This window comes from Rhamphochromis longiceps, linkage group LG23 (assembly GCF_057381845.1).
Source record: "Rhamphochromis longiceps isolate RC_006_pf linkage group LG23, R_longiceps_female_GT1.1, whole genome shotgun sequence".
In the NCBI taxonomy this organism is placed as follows: Eukaryota; Metazoa; Chordata; class Actinopteri; order Cichliformes; family Cichlidae; genus Rhamphochromis; species Rhamphochromis longiceps.
In genome coordinates, this window is record NC_140578.1 from 18,951,660 (window position 1) to 18,964,229 (window position 12,570).

A 12,570-nucleotide genomic window follows, 5' to 3' on the forward strand; every position below is an offset into this window, starting at 1 on the left:
CGTGGGGATGTGGGGAAAGGAGGACCCAAAATGCAGGACTCTACAGTGCAACAGTGTTTATTTACAGTGGTAACAATCCGAACAACAATAAATCCCCCCGTGCGATCCCAACTCCCGTTCCGTGTCTTCTCCTTTATCCCGTGCTCCGTGCTCTGTCTCCGTTCCCTGTGTACTCTCCGTGTGCTGCCTCCTGGTCGCCACAATTCCTCCTGAGGAAACACGCATACCAAAGGCAGCCGTGAGTACAAAACCTAACAGTAGACTTGCACTAACCTTGCATAATACACTTAAGACTGACGGGAAGTCACTCAACGATCCAGCGTCGAGGAGCTCTCAGCCACACTGTTTTGAAGCTCCTCTGACGAGGCTTGATCGGCGCCAGGTGTGTGTGGATTCCTGGGTGGGACCGGTCAGCTGGCAGGGCCACACCCACCAGGCCTAAAAGTGCCTGCCACGACCGCACCCTCACATACACAAGCACACACCCCTAAACACCTGACAGTACACCAACACGGAAAAACAGGACAGCAGACACAACCATGATAACAACAACCACAATAATGATAATAATAATAATAATAATAATAATAATAACTACAATAGTAGTCCACACTGCTCACGGACCCCGAATCCCTGGAACTGGGTCCGTGACAGTACCCCCCCTCTAAGGGTCGGCACCCGACGACCCAAAAACAAAAACAAAACAAAAACCACAGTACAACCAACCCCGGGCGGGCGGCGGGGGGTCCCGGACGGAGGGCCCCAAAACCCCAGTTCAAATGTCCAACCACTGCCATGGTGGGAACAACAGTTCTTGCAGCCGACCCAGTGGACCGCAAGCAGGCAAAACTCGCTACGGGTCAGGCAGTGGTGGGAAAACAGTTCGGGCGGCCTACCTCCAACCCCATGATGGAAGCGGAACGCTTCAGGCGGCCTGCCACGGATCCGGTGGCGGCGGCGCTGCTCCTCCGGCGGCCTGCCACGGGTCCGGTGGCGGCGGAACGGTTCTGGTGGCCTGCCACGGGTCCGGTGGCGGCGGCGCTGCTCCTCCGGCGGCCTGCCACGGGTCCGGTGGCGGCGGAACGGTTCTGGTGGCCTGCCACGGGTCCGATGGCAACGTCGCTGCTCCGGTGAGCAACAGCGAGGCGTGGCACATGGTCTATGACGCGCCGGTCGCTGACGTGGACGCACTGGACGTGGATGGCGTGGAGGCCGCGCTAGACGTGGTGGTCCCTCCGGTTCGCTGACCTCCGGCTGAGCGGGTCCCTCCTCGGCTGGCAGCGAGAGCCCCTCCGCGGCTGGCAGCGCCGGTTGTTCCTTCCGCTCGCCGAGCTCCTCTGCTGGTGGCTCGCCGAGCTCCTCTGCTGGTGGCTCGCCGAGCTCCTCTGCTGGTGGCTCGCCGAGCTCCTCTGCTGGTGGCTCGCCGAGCTGCTCCTCCGGCTCGCCGAGCTGCTCCTCCGGCTCGCTGAGCTGCTCCTCCGGCTCGCTGAGCTGCTCCTCCGGCTCGCTGAGCTGCTCCTCCGGCTCGCTGAGCTGCTCCTGCTCGCTGAGCTGCTCCTGCTCGGGCATGCTGAGCTCCTCCGGCTCGCTGAGCTCCACAGCTGGCGACGCGGGCTCCTCCCGCTCGCTGAGCTCCTGCTCGGGCATGCTGAGCTCCTCCGGCTCGCTGAGCTCCTCCGGCTCGGGCATGCTGAGCTCCACAGCTGGCGACGCGGGCTCCTCCCGCTCGCTGAGCTCCCGCTCGGGCATGCTGAGCTCCTCCGGCTCGCTGAGCTCCTCTGCTGGTGGCTCGCTGAGCTCCTCCGGCTCGCTGAGCTCCTCCGGCTCGCTGAGCTGCTCCTGCTCGCTGAGCTGCTCGCTGAGCTGCTCCTGCTCGCTGAGCTGCTCCTGCTCGCTGAGCTGCTCCTGCTCGGGCTCGCTGAGCTCCTCCGGCTCGCTGAGCTCCACAGCTGGCGACGCGGGCTCCTCCCGCTCGCTGAGCTCCTGCTCGGGCATGCTGAGCTCCTCCGGCTCGCTGAGCTCCTCCGGCTCGGGCATGCTGAGCTCCACAGCTGGCGACGCGGGCTCCTCCCGCTTGCTGAGCTCCCGCTCGGGCATGCTGAGCTCCTCCGGCTCGCTGAGCTGCTCCTGCTCGCTGAGCTGCTCCTGCTCGCTGAGCTGCTCCTGCTCGCTGAGCTGCTCCTGCTCGGGCATGCTGAGCTCCTCCGGCTCGCTGAGCTGCTCCTGCTCGCTGAGCTGCTCCGGCTCGCTGAGCTCCACAGCTGGCGACGCGGGCTCCTCCCGCTCGCTGAGCTCCCGCTCGGGCATGCTGAGCTCCTCCGGCTCGCTGAGCTCCACAGCTGGCGACGCGGGCTCCTCCCGCTCGCTGAGCCGCTCCTCCGGCTGCGACACGGGTATAGATGGTCGTTGATCCGGAGGTGAAGATGGCGATGCGGAAGCTGCAGGTGGCGAAGATGACGGTCGAGCGGGTGATGTGGATGGTGAAGTCGAGAGTTCTGCGGTCGCTGCAGTCTGATGGGACGCTGGTGGAGAAGTAGCTGCAAAGGGCGGAGGTGATAATGGTGCGGCAGCTACTCGTGGTAGACTGGACAGCGATGTAGAAACAACAGGCGGGTGACATAATGGCAGGGTAGTTCCAGCAGGCATATCAGCCTCCAACTGAGGATGAAGACGAGAGGCTGACTGGACTGGCTGTGCTACGGCTACAGGCTGGGCAGCTGGCTGTGCTACGGCTACAGGCTGGGCAGCTGGCTGTGCTACGGCTACAGGCTGGGCAGCTGGCTGTGCTACGAGGTTAGCTTTCACACAGTCCCGTGAATAAACAGATGAGGTGAATGAAGATGAATTGTCCATATGACTCACCACAGCCGGCTGTTGGAAAGTTTTAGAGTCTGACTGCGGTGAGGCACGCCGGCGGCGCAAGCGTCGCTTCTTTAACGATGCCGGGGCCAGCGTATCAGGCTGAGGTTCCACCAGCCGGCCGGACAGGAGAGCAGCTGCGTGATTTTGAGCTGCCGGTCCTTGGTCTGCTGACTCAGCAGGTGCCGCAGAGGTGAGTGGAGATGTGGTGAGGTGCAGAGGGCGTGTGAAACGTTTCCCCCGCAATGGAGGGTCCAACAAGCGAGCTGCAAGCGACGGCGGGGAGGCTATCAGCCTATGAAGAAATAGGCAGCAAGGGCTCCCAGGGAGGTTGCCATATCCTCCTCGCCCGGACAGCCCAAACCAAACAGCTCAAAACAGGAACTTTCCCTCAGCGTGGTTATAATCGAAATTAGTCTCTTAATGTCCAAAAAGCTCACAGATGAGGTGATTGATGATAAGAAGGAATCAAAAAATACGACCTGTAAGTGTCTCTGATGTGGATCTGCCGCCTGGATAATGCTCCGACAGTATTTCCAGAGCTGGGCGAGCAATTCCTCCTGTGAGACGGTCCTTGAGTCCGCTGGGCCCATAATGGCTGGATCGTTCTGTCACGGTCTCGCTGGCAGACCGTGGGGATGTGGGGAAAGGAGGACCCAAAATGCAGGACTCTACAGTGCAACAGTGTTTATTTACAGTGGTGACAATCCGAACAACAATAAATCCCCCCGTGCGATCCCAACTCCTGTTCCGTGTCTTCTCCTTTATCCCGTGCTCCGTGCTCTGTCTCCGTTCCCTGTGTACTCTCCGTGTGCTGCCTCCTGGTCGCCACAATTCCTCCTGAGGAAACACGCATACCAAAGGCAGCCGTGAGTACAAAACCTAACAGTAGACTTGCACTAACCTTGCATAATACACTTAAGACTGACGGGAAGTCACTCAACGATCCAGCGTCGAGGAGCTCTCAGCCACACTGTTTTGAAGCTCCTCTGACGAGGCTTGATCGGCGCCAGGTGTGTGTGGATTCCTGGGTGGGACCGGTCAGCTGGCAGGGCCACACCCACCAGGCCTAAAAGTGCCTGCCACGACCGCACCCTCACATACACAAGCACACACCCCTAAACACCTGACAGTACACCAACACGGAAAAACAGGACAGCAGACACAACCATGATAACAACAACCACAATAATGATAATAATAATAATAATAATAACTACAATAGTAGTCCACACTGCTCACGGACCCCGAATCCCTGGAACTGGGTCCGTGACACCCACGCAGACACGGGGAGAACATGCAAACTCCACACAGAAAGACCCCGGCCTGATGGTGGAATTGAACCTAGGACCTTCTTGCTACATAAAAAAAACAAAAAAAACACCCAGCACGCCCCTGCGGGCGGTTTATCCTTCAAGCTCGGGTCCTCTACCAGAGGCCTGGGAGCTTGAGGGTCCTGCGCAGTATCTTAGCTGTTCCCAGGACTGCGCTCTTCTGGACAGAGATCTCCGATGTTGTTCTGTGCTCCGATTACCACGGGGACCACCGTTACCTTCACCCTCCACATCCTCTCGAGCTCTTCTCTGAGCCCTTGGTATTTCTCCAGCTTCTCGTGTTCCTTCTTCCTGATATTGCTGTCATTCGATCACTACGGCCGTCTTCTTCTTCTTCTGTTTGTCTACCAAGGGCAGACATATATATATATATATATATATATATATATATATATATATATATATATATATATATATATATATATATATATATATATATATCCATCCATCCATCCATTCGCTTCCGCTTATCCTTTTCAGGGTCGCGGGGGGCGCTGGAGCCTATCCCAGCTGTCATAGGGCGAGAGGCAGGGTACACCCTGGACAGGTCGCCAGTCTGTCGCAGGGCCAACACACACGGACAGACAACCATTCGCACTCTCATTCACTCGCACATTCACACCTAGTGGCAATTTGGATTATCCAATTAACCTATCCCCACAAGCTGCATGTCTTTGGACGGTGGGAGGAAGCCGGAGTACCCGGAGAGAACCCATATATATATATATATATATATATATATATATATATATATATATATATATATATATATACATATATATATATAGAAACTCTTCATCTCTTCATCTCCTCTTCACTTATGTAACGTCCCTTAATGTGAAGAGCACTCTGTGAAAACAGGACTTCCGACTTCACGGAGAGTTTAATGTCCAAATTGTAGCTCCTGTCCACGACTGCTAGGTGGAGATATGCACTCAAATTAAGTAGCCACTTAATTAGGAACAGCTTAAGTGTTACTTGCTGTGGTTCGGTTTGATGCTAGACAGGCTGCATCAACTGTTTCATACACTGTTTTAATTTTCATGCTTTTCTTTTTGTTTTGTTTTTTAAACTACAAGTATTTCAAGGAGGATTTATTCACTTTGTCTTTCCGGGGTATTCTGTGTATAATTCTGAGGTGAAACATGAATTTATTATTCCAACAAAAGTAAATGAGGAATAAGTGGAGTTCTGCAAATACTTTTTTATGGAGAGCAGCTGAAAAGCCTCCTGAAAGAAAGAAAAACTGGAGTTTACTAAAACTGGATAAATTGAAAAGAATGCATCAGAATTTGGTGCAATAGCATGTAAACAGCATGAAGCTCATCTATCCTGTTTAGTATTGAAAAATGAGGCTACTGCTGCTGTAATAGAGCTAAGGGGTGCTGTCATGGCACTCTCTGAGCTCCTGAGCCCCACCTGAGCATCATGTGAAGGCCACAGTGCTGTTGCTGAACATCGCTTCATGTGTGGTGTCCAATTTGTGAATTTCTTCATGAGAAGCACATGGGCCCCACAGACAGGAAGGAGCTGTGTGATGCTATCATAATGACATGAACCAATAACGTCCCTGAGGAATGCTTCCAGCAGTTTCTTGAACCTCAGCCACCAAAAATAAAAACAGTTCTTGTCCCAGTGCCTAGAATGTGAACCTAATAAAGTGTCCAGTGAGTGTACATTCACTGGAAATTGTGAGGTTTTAACCACTGTCAGGGCCAGTGCCACTGAAAGACTTCAAAGAAAGAGATTGGATGGAGCTAGTTTATCACCATGTTATATGACAGTAATGTCCTTCACTCTTGAAGGCTATTTAACTCTCTGAGATCTCACGCTCTCACCGCAGTGAATTCTTACAATGAAAGGTCATATTATAGAGAATATGAAAATTGGGTTTCTGCAGTTAGAATTATACTTTTACTGAATTTCTTTTGTCCCTTGATCTCCAAAATGCAGGAGAGCATGGAGTCAGGGTGATGGGTTTAGAGTACAAAGGTCATCACTGATGTTGGCTCAGACCTCACAGGGATAAATCCAGGGCACCCACCCTGTGTTTCTCAGTTGTCACTGACCTTCCATGGTCTCTGGTGTCTGCTTTGCTGCCAGCTGCTTCCTCTGTAGTGATGGCTGTACATGCTGGGATTTTTTGTCCAGCTCAGCAGCTATATTGATCCACCATATAAGACCTAGAAGAAATGAAGGCCACTGTTTTTTTCTTGCCATTTATGTTGTTCGTCATGTATTACTTTGGGTTATTTCATGTTTTAATGCTCTGAATACGACTGGAGGAAAAGCACAAACACGAAGACAACACACAGCTGCTGTTTCACTCAGAGGATGGATTAGTTGAAAATAAAGGACCTTTTTTATATTTTGGGGTGTTGTATGGAAGGCTTTTAGATGCATAAGAATGATTTAAATGTTAATATGATCAGTTTAATGATGTTGAACTCTTTAGACGGGAAATGCGCTTCTCTTCTCAGACATGAGCATTCTGGTTCTCTGTGAAGACCGTTTGTAGTTGCTCTGTTTGTCCGGTAGATGAAGACAAAAATTCAGCTTTAAATTCGTGTTGTCCATGAATAAATGACAAGCGCGATTGAATATTTAAATATTTATTCTTTCCGGTGTCACTGGAGGCTGGACGAGTCACTCCCACCACTCCTCCTCCGCTCTCTGCTGTCACAAAGTTTCATTCTTCAGAGCGCCGCCTTGTCAGCAGAAGCACTCTCTGTAAAAATGAGGATCTGTCAGACGTCAGTGGGGCAGATGTCACGTGTGGAGAAGACAGTGGGGCAACGCTTTATTCTTGTGTTGAGGTGACAGGGTCCGCGGGAGTCCTCAGGTCCAGCTCCAGGCTCTCAAGGTGAGCTTCACATTTCACAATAGGCTATCCTCATCGGGAACGACCCAGATCCTACACTGACATGATGTGTCGTTTTTATTTCACGGTTTGCGCAATAATCGGTCTAGCTGACAGACATCGAAAACTATTCATACACCCTTAATAAACTGTCCGTGTTCCCTTTAAAATGTAGAGCAGATTTATTAATAACAATGAGTTCCAGCTCAGTATACTTAGTGTGGGGTAGGAGTTGGCAGGAGAGCGCAAAGCATGCTTAAATTGTGCAAGTTTGGAAGATATCGCAGCCAATTCTTATTGCATCAGCCCCGTCCCCCAGATTTCATTTCACCCTTTCGCTCAACTCTGTTCTCATTAAGCCAAGCCCCAAAAGTAAAACTGCAGCGCTAATGACATTTGGTGAAACCGGCAACAACTGGTCACAGTTTCTGCTGCTGATGTCATGGACAAAATCAGCAAGTCTGTCACTTCGGGCGAAAATGACTTGGAGGTTTGTTTGTTTTTTTATACCTGGAAAATCAAAGACGACATGGTTCATACTTATTATAATTGTGTTGGAAACTGTGAAACGGACCTGTTTTCATGTTTCAGTCTGAGAGTCATAAGCACTGTTCACTCTATTTTTTTATGTGTCTGAGCGAACGCACAAACTCTCTGAGCGTCTCTTGTAGTGATGGGATTTCCGGATCTTTTTAGAGAGCTGGCTCTTGCGGCTCCGACCGACTCTTCAGGTTGTTTTTTGCTTTAATTAATTTATTATTAACAATAATATGACATTATGCACAAAAGGAATTACTAATGTATAAAAAAAGTGGTTTTATTGATATGTTTATATATAAATATATACAGTGGCCCCTAGAGACAAAGCATGTACAAACTCCAAAGCATGTACAAACTCCAAAACACATTTCTAGCGTTAACTGAACTTCAAAACAGAGCTACCTAGATCACTTAAATTACACAATTGAAAGCATATATGTATTGTTTGTGTATTTATACACAAGCACCATATATTTTCAAATAATTAAAAAAAATGTTCATTTACCTGTTAATACACCATACACAAGCCAGCAAGTCGTTGGTACTTGCTGGCTTGTGTAGCCTCTACACTGTTAGAAAAAGCATCTTGAAAAAATGGTAATATTCCGGCAGCTGAAGCCAAAATACGACCGTATAATTACAGAAAATAACTCCCGCATAAAAATACGGTTATTTCCAGTAATGAAAATACAATTAGTTGCGCTAATTTGACATGGGATCCTGCCTTTTTCAAGTGCCGCTAAACATTAAATTAGGAACATGTTAATGTCATTAAACAATGAAATCATCTGTAAATAGGAAAAAAAAACATCTTAAAAAAAACGGTAATATTCCGGCAGCTGGGGCGCCAAAATACGACCGCAAAATAACAGAAAATAACTGTCCTATAAAAATACAGTTATTTTCAGTAATGAAAATAGAGTTTGTTGCTCTAATTTGACATGGGATTCTGTCTTTTCCAAATGCTTTTAGACATTAAATTAGGAACATTTTAACGTGATCAAACAATGAAATTACCTATAAACCAGGTCACTGAATGTGGAAATATGAATCATAATACGTAAATGTACAGAAATATACAGTTAACAGTTGGTTTAAATAATAATTGATTGCATGCCCTGGGACAGAGGCGAGGCTGCCATATCGCACCATCGGCCATCACTAGTAGGCGGTAGGTGAAGAGTCTTGACCACGGACACAGCGACGGAGAGTGTCTGAGCCGGGGCTCGGACCGACAACCTTCTGATCACAAGGCGAACTGCCAACTCTTGAGCCACGATCGCTCTAACTAGTGACGATAATAATACTTATGTGATGTAACACAAGCTTATAGGGATCATGTTATATACTTTTCCATAGCATTACATTTGAATTCAACAGTTCAATCTTTCAAATAACGGACAGATATTTGTGAAATCATGATACATTTGTGAATGTATTTTTACAATCTAAATATGCATATGTACAAAAAAATTTATTTAAAAAACAAGTAAATTGTGTTTTATTACATTTACAGTGATGTTATGTTATTTTACATTTGACGTGTCAGATCACAGTCTACTTATGTAAATGTAATGATATTCTAGAAAAACAGTACACAACTGTAAAATACACTGTAAAATAATTTGACATTTCTATTTTTTGGAACAGTGCAGGTAACAAAAGCTCAATGCTGGGCCTAGCATTCTGGAGCACTTCTGTTGTGTTTTCTTCGTGTTTTGGAGTTTTTACGTGCTTCTGAGTTTTTATGTGTTTTGGAGTTTGTACGTGCTTCAGGGTTTGTACGTATTGTGAAGTTTGTACGTGCTTTGTCTCTAGGGGCCACCGTAAATATACTTTTATTTATTCACTCCACATAAAATGTAATAAATAAATCATATAAAACGAAAACCAACTAGTCACAGTTCAACTTTTAACTATTTAAATTTTCAGCTTTTTTTTTTTTAAATGGAACAACACAAAATGCTGCAAACCACAACACAATTAAATATAAATGAAAATATGAAAACAAAAAGAAGATGCACATTCTCAGTCATATGGGCCTGCATGAATAAACTTTCTGAATCCTGTATCATCCGCAACTGAAAATAGTTGTGGACGATTACTATACCTTTCTAATGTGACGTTGTTGTCCCTAGCTCTCTTTCTCTGTCTCTCTCCCTCCTGCTTTGTTCCTGTGCTACTGCGAGTGTAACTAGCAGATGATTCCCTTCGCCAGTGGTCTGCATGGCAGTTTGTGCCAGGGAAGTTTAATCCCACAGCTTCAGAGCCCTTTGAGCAACACTCAGGGGAGGACGTTTTACCATCCTCTGTTGTCTGGCCCTTCTTCATCTCATCTCCTGACAGCTCTCTGACTCCCTTTCTACAGTTCTGAGTAAAACCCTTTCTGCTTCACCCAGGTGTCTGTCATACCATGCATGCCTCCCCTAGGAATTGAAACAAGAGCATTTCCTTTATGTTTGATTTCGTTTTCGCTTCCTGTGTGAAGTTATACAAAGTGGTCAATTCGACTGTCTGTTTCTATTCATCACTTTGCAAAAGAAAGTCTGAAGACGAGGAGGGAGAGAATAAGGGTAAATGTCTGTTGTCACTTCACATTTTTATCTCTGAGAGCTGTCAAAATGCAAAAGAGACGCAGTCAGTAAAGCAAGGACATCCTCTTTGTTTAGTTGTTTAGTTTGGGCCGTAGGTCTTTGGTTCAGACTCAGAGTGTCAAACATTGAGAGAAGAGGAGCAGGACTGATGGTTTAGCTGAAACTTTCTGCTTCATATATCAGACTAAGGGTTAGTTAGCAGCATGTTCATAGGTAGTCTGGTGTTTGAGGATTCAGTTTTGGTGTTTGTCGATGCCTGTTTTGATTTCAGAATTAATTCCTTTGGAGCATTAATGTGATTTGATTCCTGTCCTCCCTCTATCTTATTTTTCTGTTAGTGCCTCTTCATCTGGCTCTATTATTCCACTGTATGTGCTCAACGTTTTCAGGTATTTTATTTATAGCTTGTTATAAGTGCAATATGTATTCTGTGCTGCTGGAATATGTTTAGTATGTGTTTTTAAGCCTTACAAAAACCACAACATGAACTGCAAACTGTGAACTGTATTATCCCTGGATTGAACATGTATGTAATGAGCAATGTTGTTGTGCTTTAACCTGAATGGCACTGCTCACAGTGACACAGACTACCTGTAACTACCACAGGCTACACTACTAGTGTTGTAGTGTTATGCTTGAAAGTTTGATTAAACATGGGACGGCAGCCTCGTTTGGCTTGCATACGGTGAAGTCAGAGTCGAAGATTAAGAAATGAATGAAAAAAATAAAGTACGAGAATATGAGATTGTTTTTCATGGGCTCATAAGGCTGATAATGATCCACCCCATATCCATTTTTTGGAGTATGAGTTCTAACCCTCAGAGAGACGTTAGAGTAGACGGCTGCAAAAAAAATCACTTTAGGCTGATTTGATTACACACTCAGTATTAAAATAAATAACTAGAATTTAAGTGGGGTTTTTTTGCTGCTCGATGTACTAAGTTGTAAGAGCAACAGTGCTCCCCCCTGACCCCGTCACAATCAGCTGATTTCTTTTCTTACAAAAACTTCAGCACATCTCGTGAAGCCAGTCTGACGTTTGTCTTCATACTGTGAGTACTTTCAGAGTTACAGGCCCTTTGATGACACAAGCCTGGTCCAGATTTGTCCTCACGGCAGATATCAAATCAAATCAAAAATGTATTTATAACCCATATGGAAAAGATATATATAAATCTTATAAAGTTTGTATCTGTCTTGTATGAAACTTGTATGAAAAGCATACAAGAGTGAAAACACATATAAGATCCCTTGAAAAATTATATAATGAAACTTGTATGTTTTGTATACTTGCTAAAAAAAATGAAAGTAATGAGAAAGTGGCCACTTTCATGAGTAAATCATATATGTTTTTACTATTTCTTTTCCATATGGGATAGCACATTTAAAAACAACAATGTCGATCAAAGCGCTTCACAAATTAGGAAATAAATAAAATAAGACACATTTACCAAACAGGAACACAAGACAAGACAATCTTAGAAGCCACAAAATGATAGTCAAACTGTCTTAAGTCAGAGCCAGGGAAAAAAGATGAGTCTTTAAGCGAGATTTAAAAGACTGAATAGACTCAGAAGTGTGAATGGCAGTAGGGAGATTGTTCCACAGTTTAGGTGCTGCAATAGCAAAGGCACGATCACCTCTGGTTTTCAGTTTAGACTTAGGTTGCATTCAGAGCATCTAGTTTGAAGATCTTAGTGCTTTTTTAGGATTATACAAATGCAGAAGTTCTGTTAAATAGCTAGGCATGTTATTGTTAAAGATTTTATGAGTAAAAGAATTTTAAAATCAATGCGAAATTTCACAGGAAGCCAGTGTAAGTTAGCTAAAACCGGAGTCATATGATCATGCATTCTAACACCTGATAAAAGGCGTGAAGCAGCGTTCTGTACTAATTGCAAACGGTAGAGAGAGGAGTGAGGGAGGCCTAAATAAAGAGAGTTACAATAGTCCAGTCTAGAGGTAATGAATGCATGCAATCTGCTTTTCAAGGTCCTTGGGGGAAAGAAAAGGTTTAGCTTTAGAAATTTGACATAGCTGATAGAAGCTGGATTTAACCACAGTAGAAACTTGTTTCTCTAATTTGAAGGAGCTATCCAAGAGTACCCCAAGGTCTCTTACAATGTGGGAGAGGTAGCTAGCAAGGGGGCTAAGGGTCTCAGTTTCAGATATCCATATGAAAATTTAGGGGCGAAAAACATTTCTTTAAAACTGTACCCAAATCTCTTTTACACTCTCTCCAAGTTTGATTGATTGATTGGTAATTTCTTTCAAACATGTAAACAATATACAGGTAAATTTAGAAAAGAAAATAAGAGAAAAAAATACTATACTAAAAAAATCAATACATTTCAATATACCTGCCGTTCTGATTAACTTACAT

General features: G+C 46.0%; 2 protein-coding genes across 2 annotated transcripts in view; one reads left to right on the plus strand and one right to left on the minus strand.

The window, feature by feature from the left end:
- Positions 1-99: 99 nt before the first annotated feature.
- Positions 100-3,130, minus strand: LOC146641738 (uncharacterized). The gene is made up of 2 exons (XM_085398606.1): positions 299-3,130; positions 100-209 (listed from the first exon to the last, which is right to left on the minus strand). The coding sequence occupies exon 1, from the start codon at positions 2,851-2,853 to the stop codon at positions 595-597; it is 2,259 nt and encodes a 752-aa protein (XP_085254732.1). The 5' UTR covers positions 2,854-3,130; the 3' UTR covers positions 100-209; positions 299-594.
- Positions 3,131-6,905: 3,775 nt separating this feature from the next.
- Positions 6,906-12,570, plus strand: part of LOC146641739 (T-cell surface glycoprotein CD4-like) — a 33,197-nt gene continuing 27,532 nt past the window's right edge. Inside the window, exon 1 of the mRNA XM_085397588.1 lies at positions 6,906-7,056. The gene's annotated coding sequence lies outside the window, so the exon portion shown is untranslated. The remainder of the gene's footprint in view (positions 7,057-12,570) is intronic.

What these genes read in the sequence shown, in the direction of transcription:
- LOC146641738 (XM_085398606.1), bottom strand. Translation starts at nt 2,853, where the DNA reads ATGGACAATTCATCTTCATTCACCTCATCTGTTTATTCACGGGACTGT.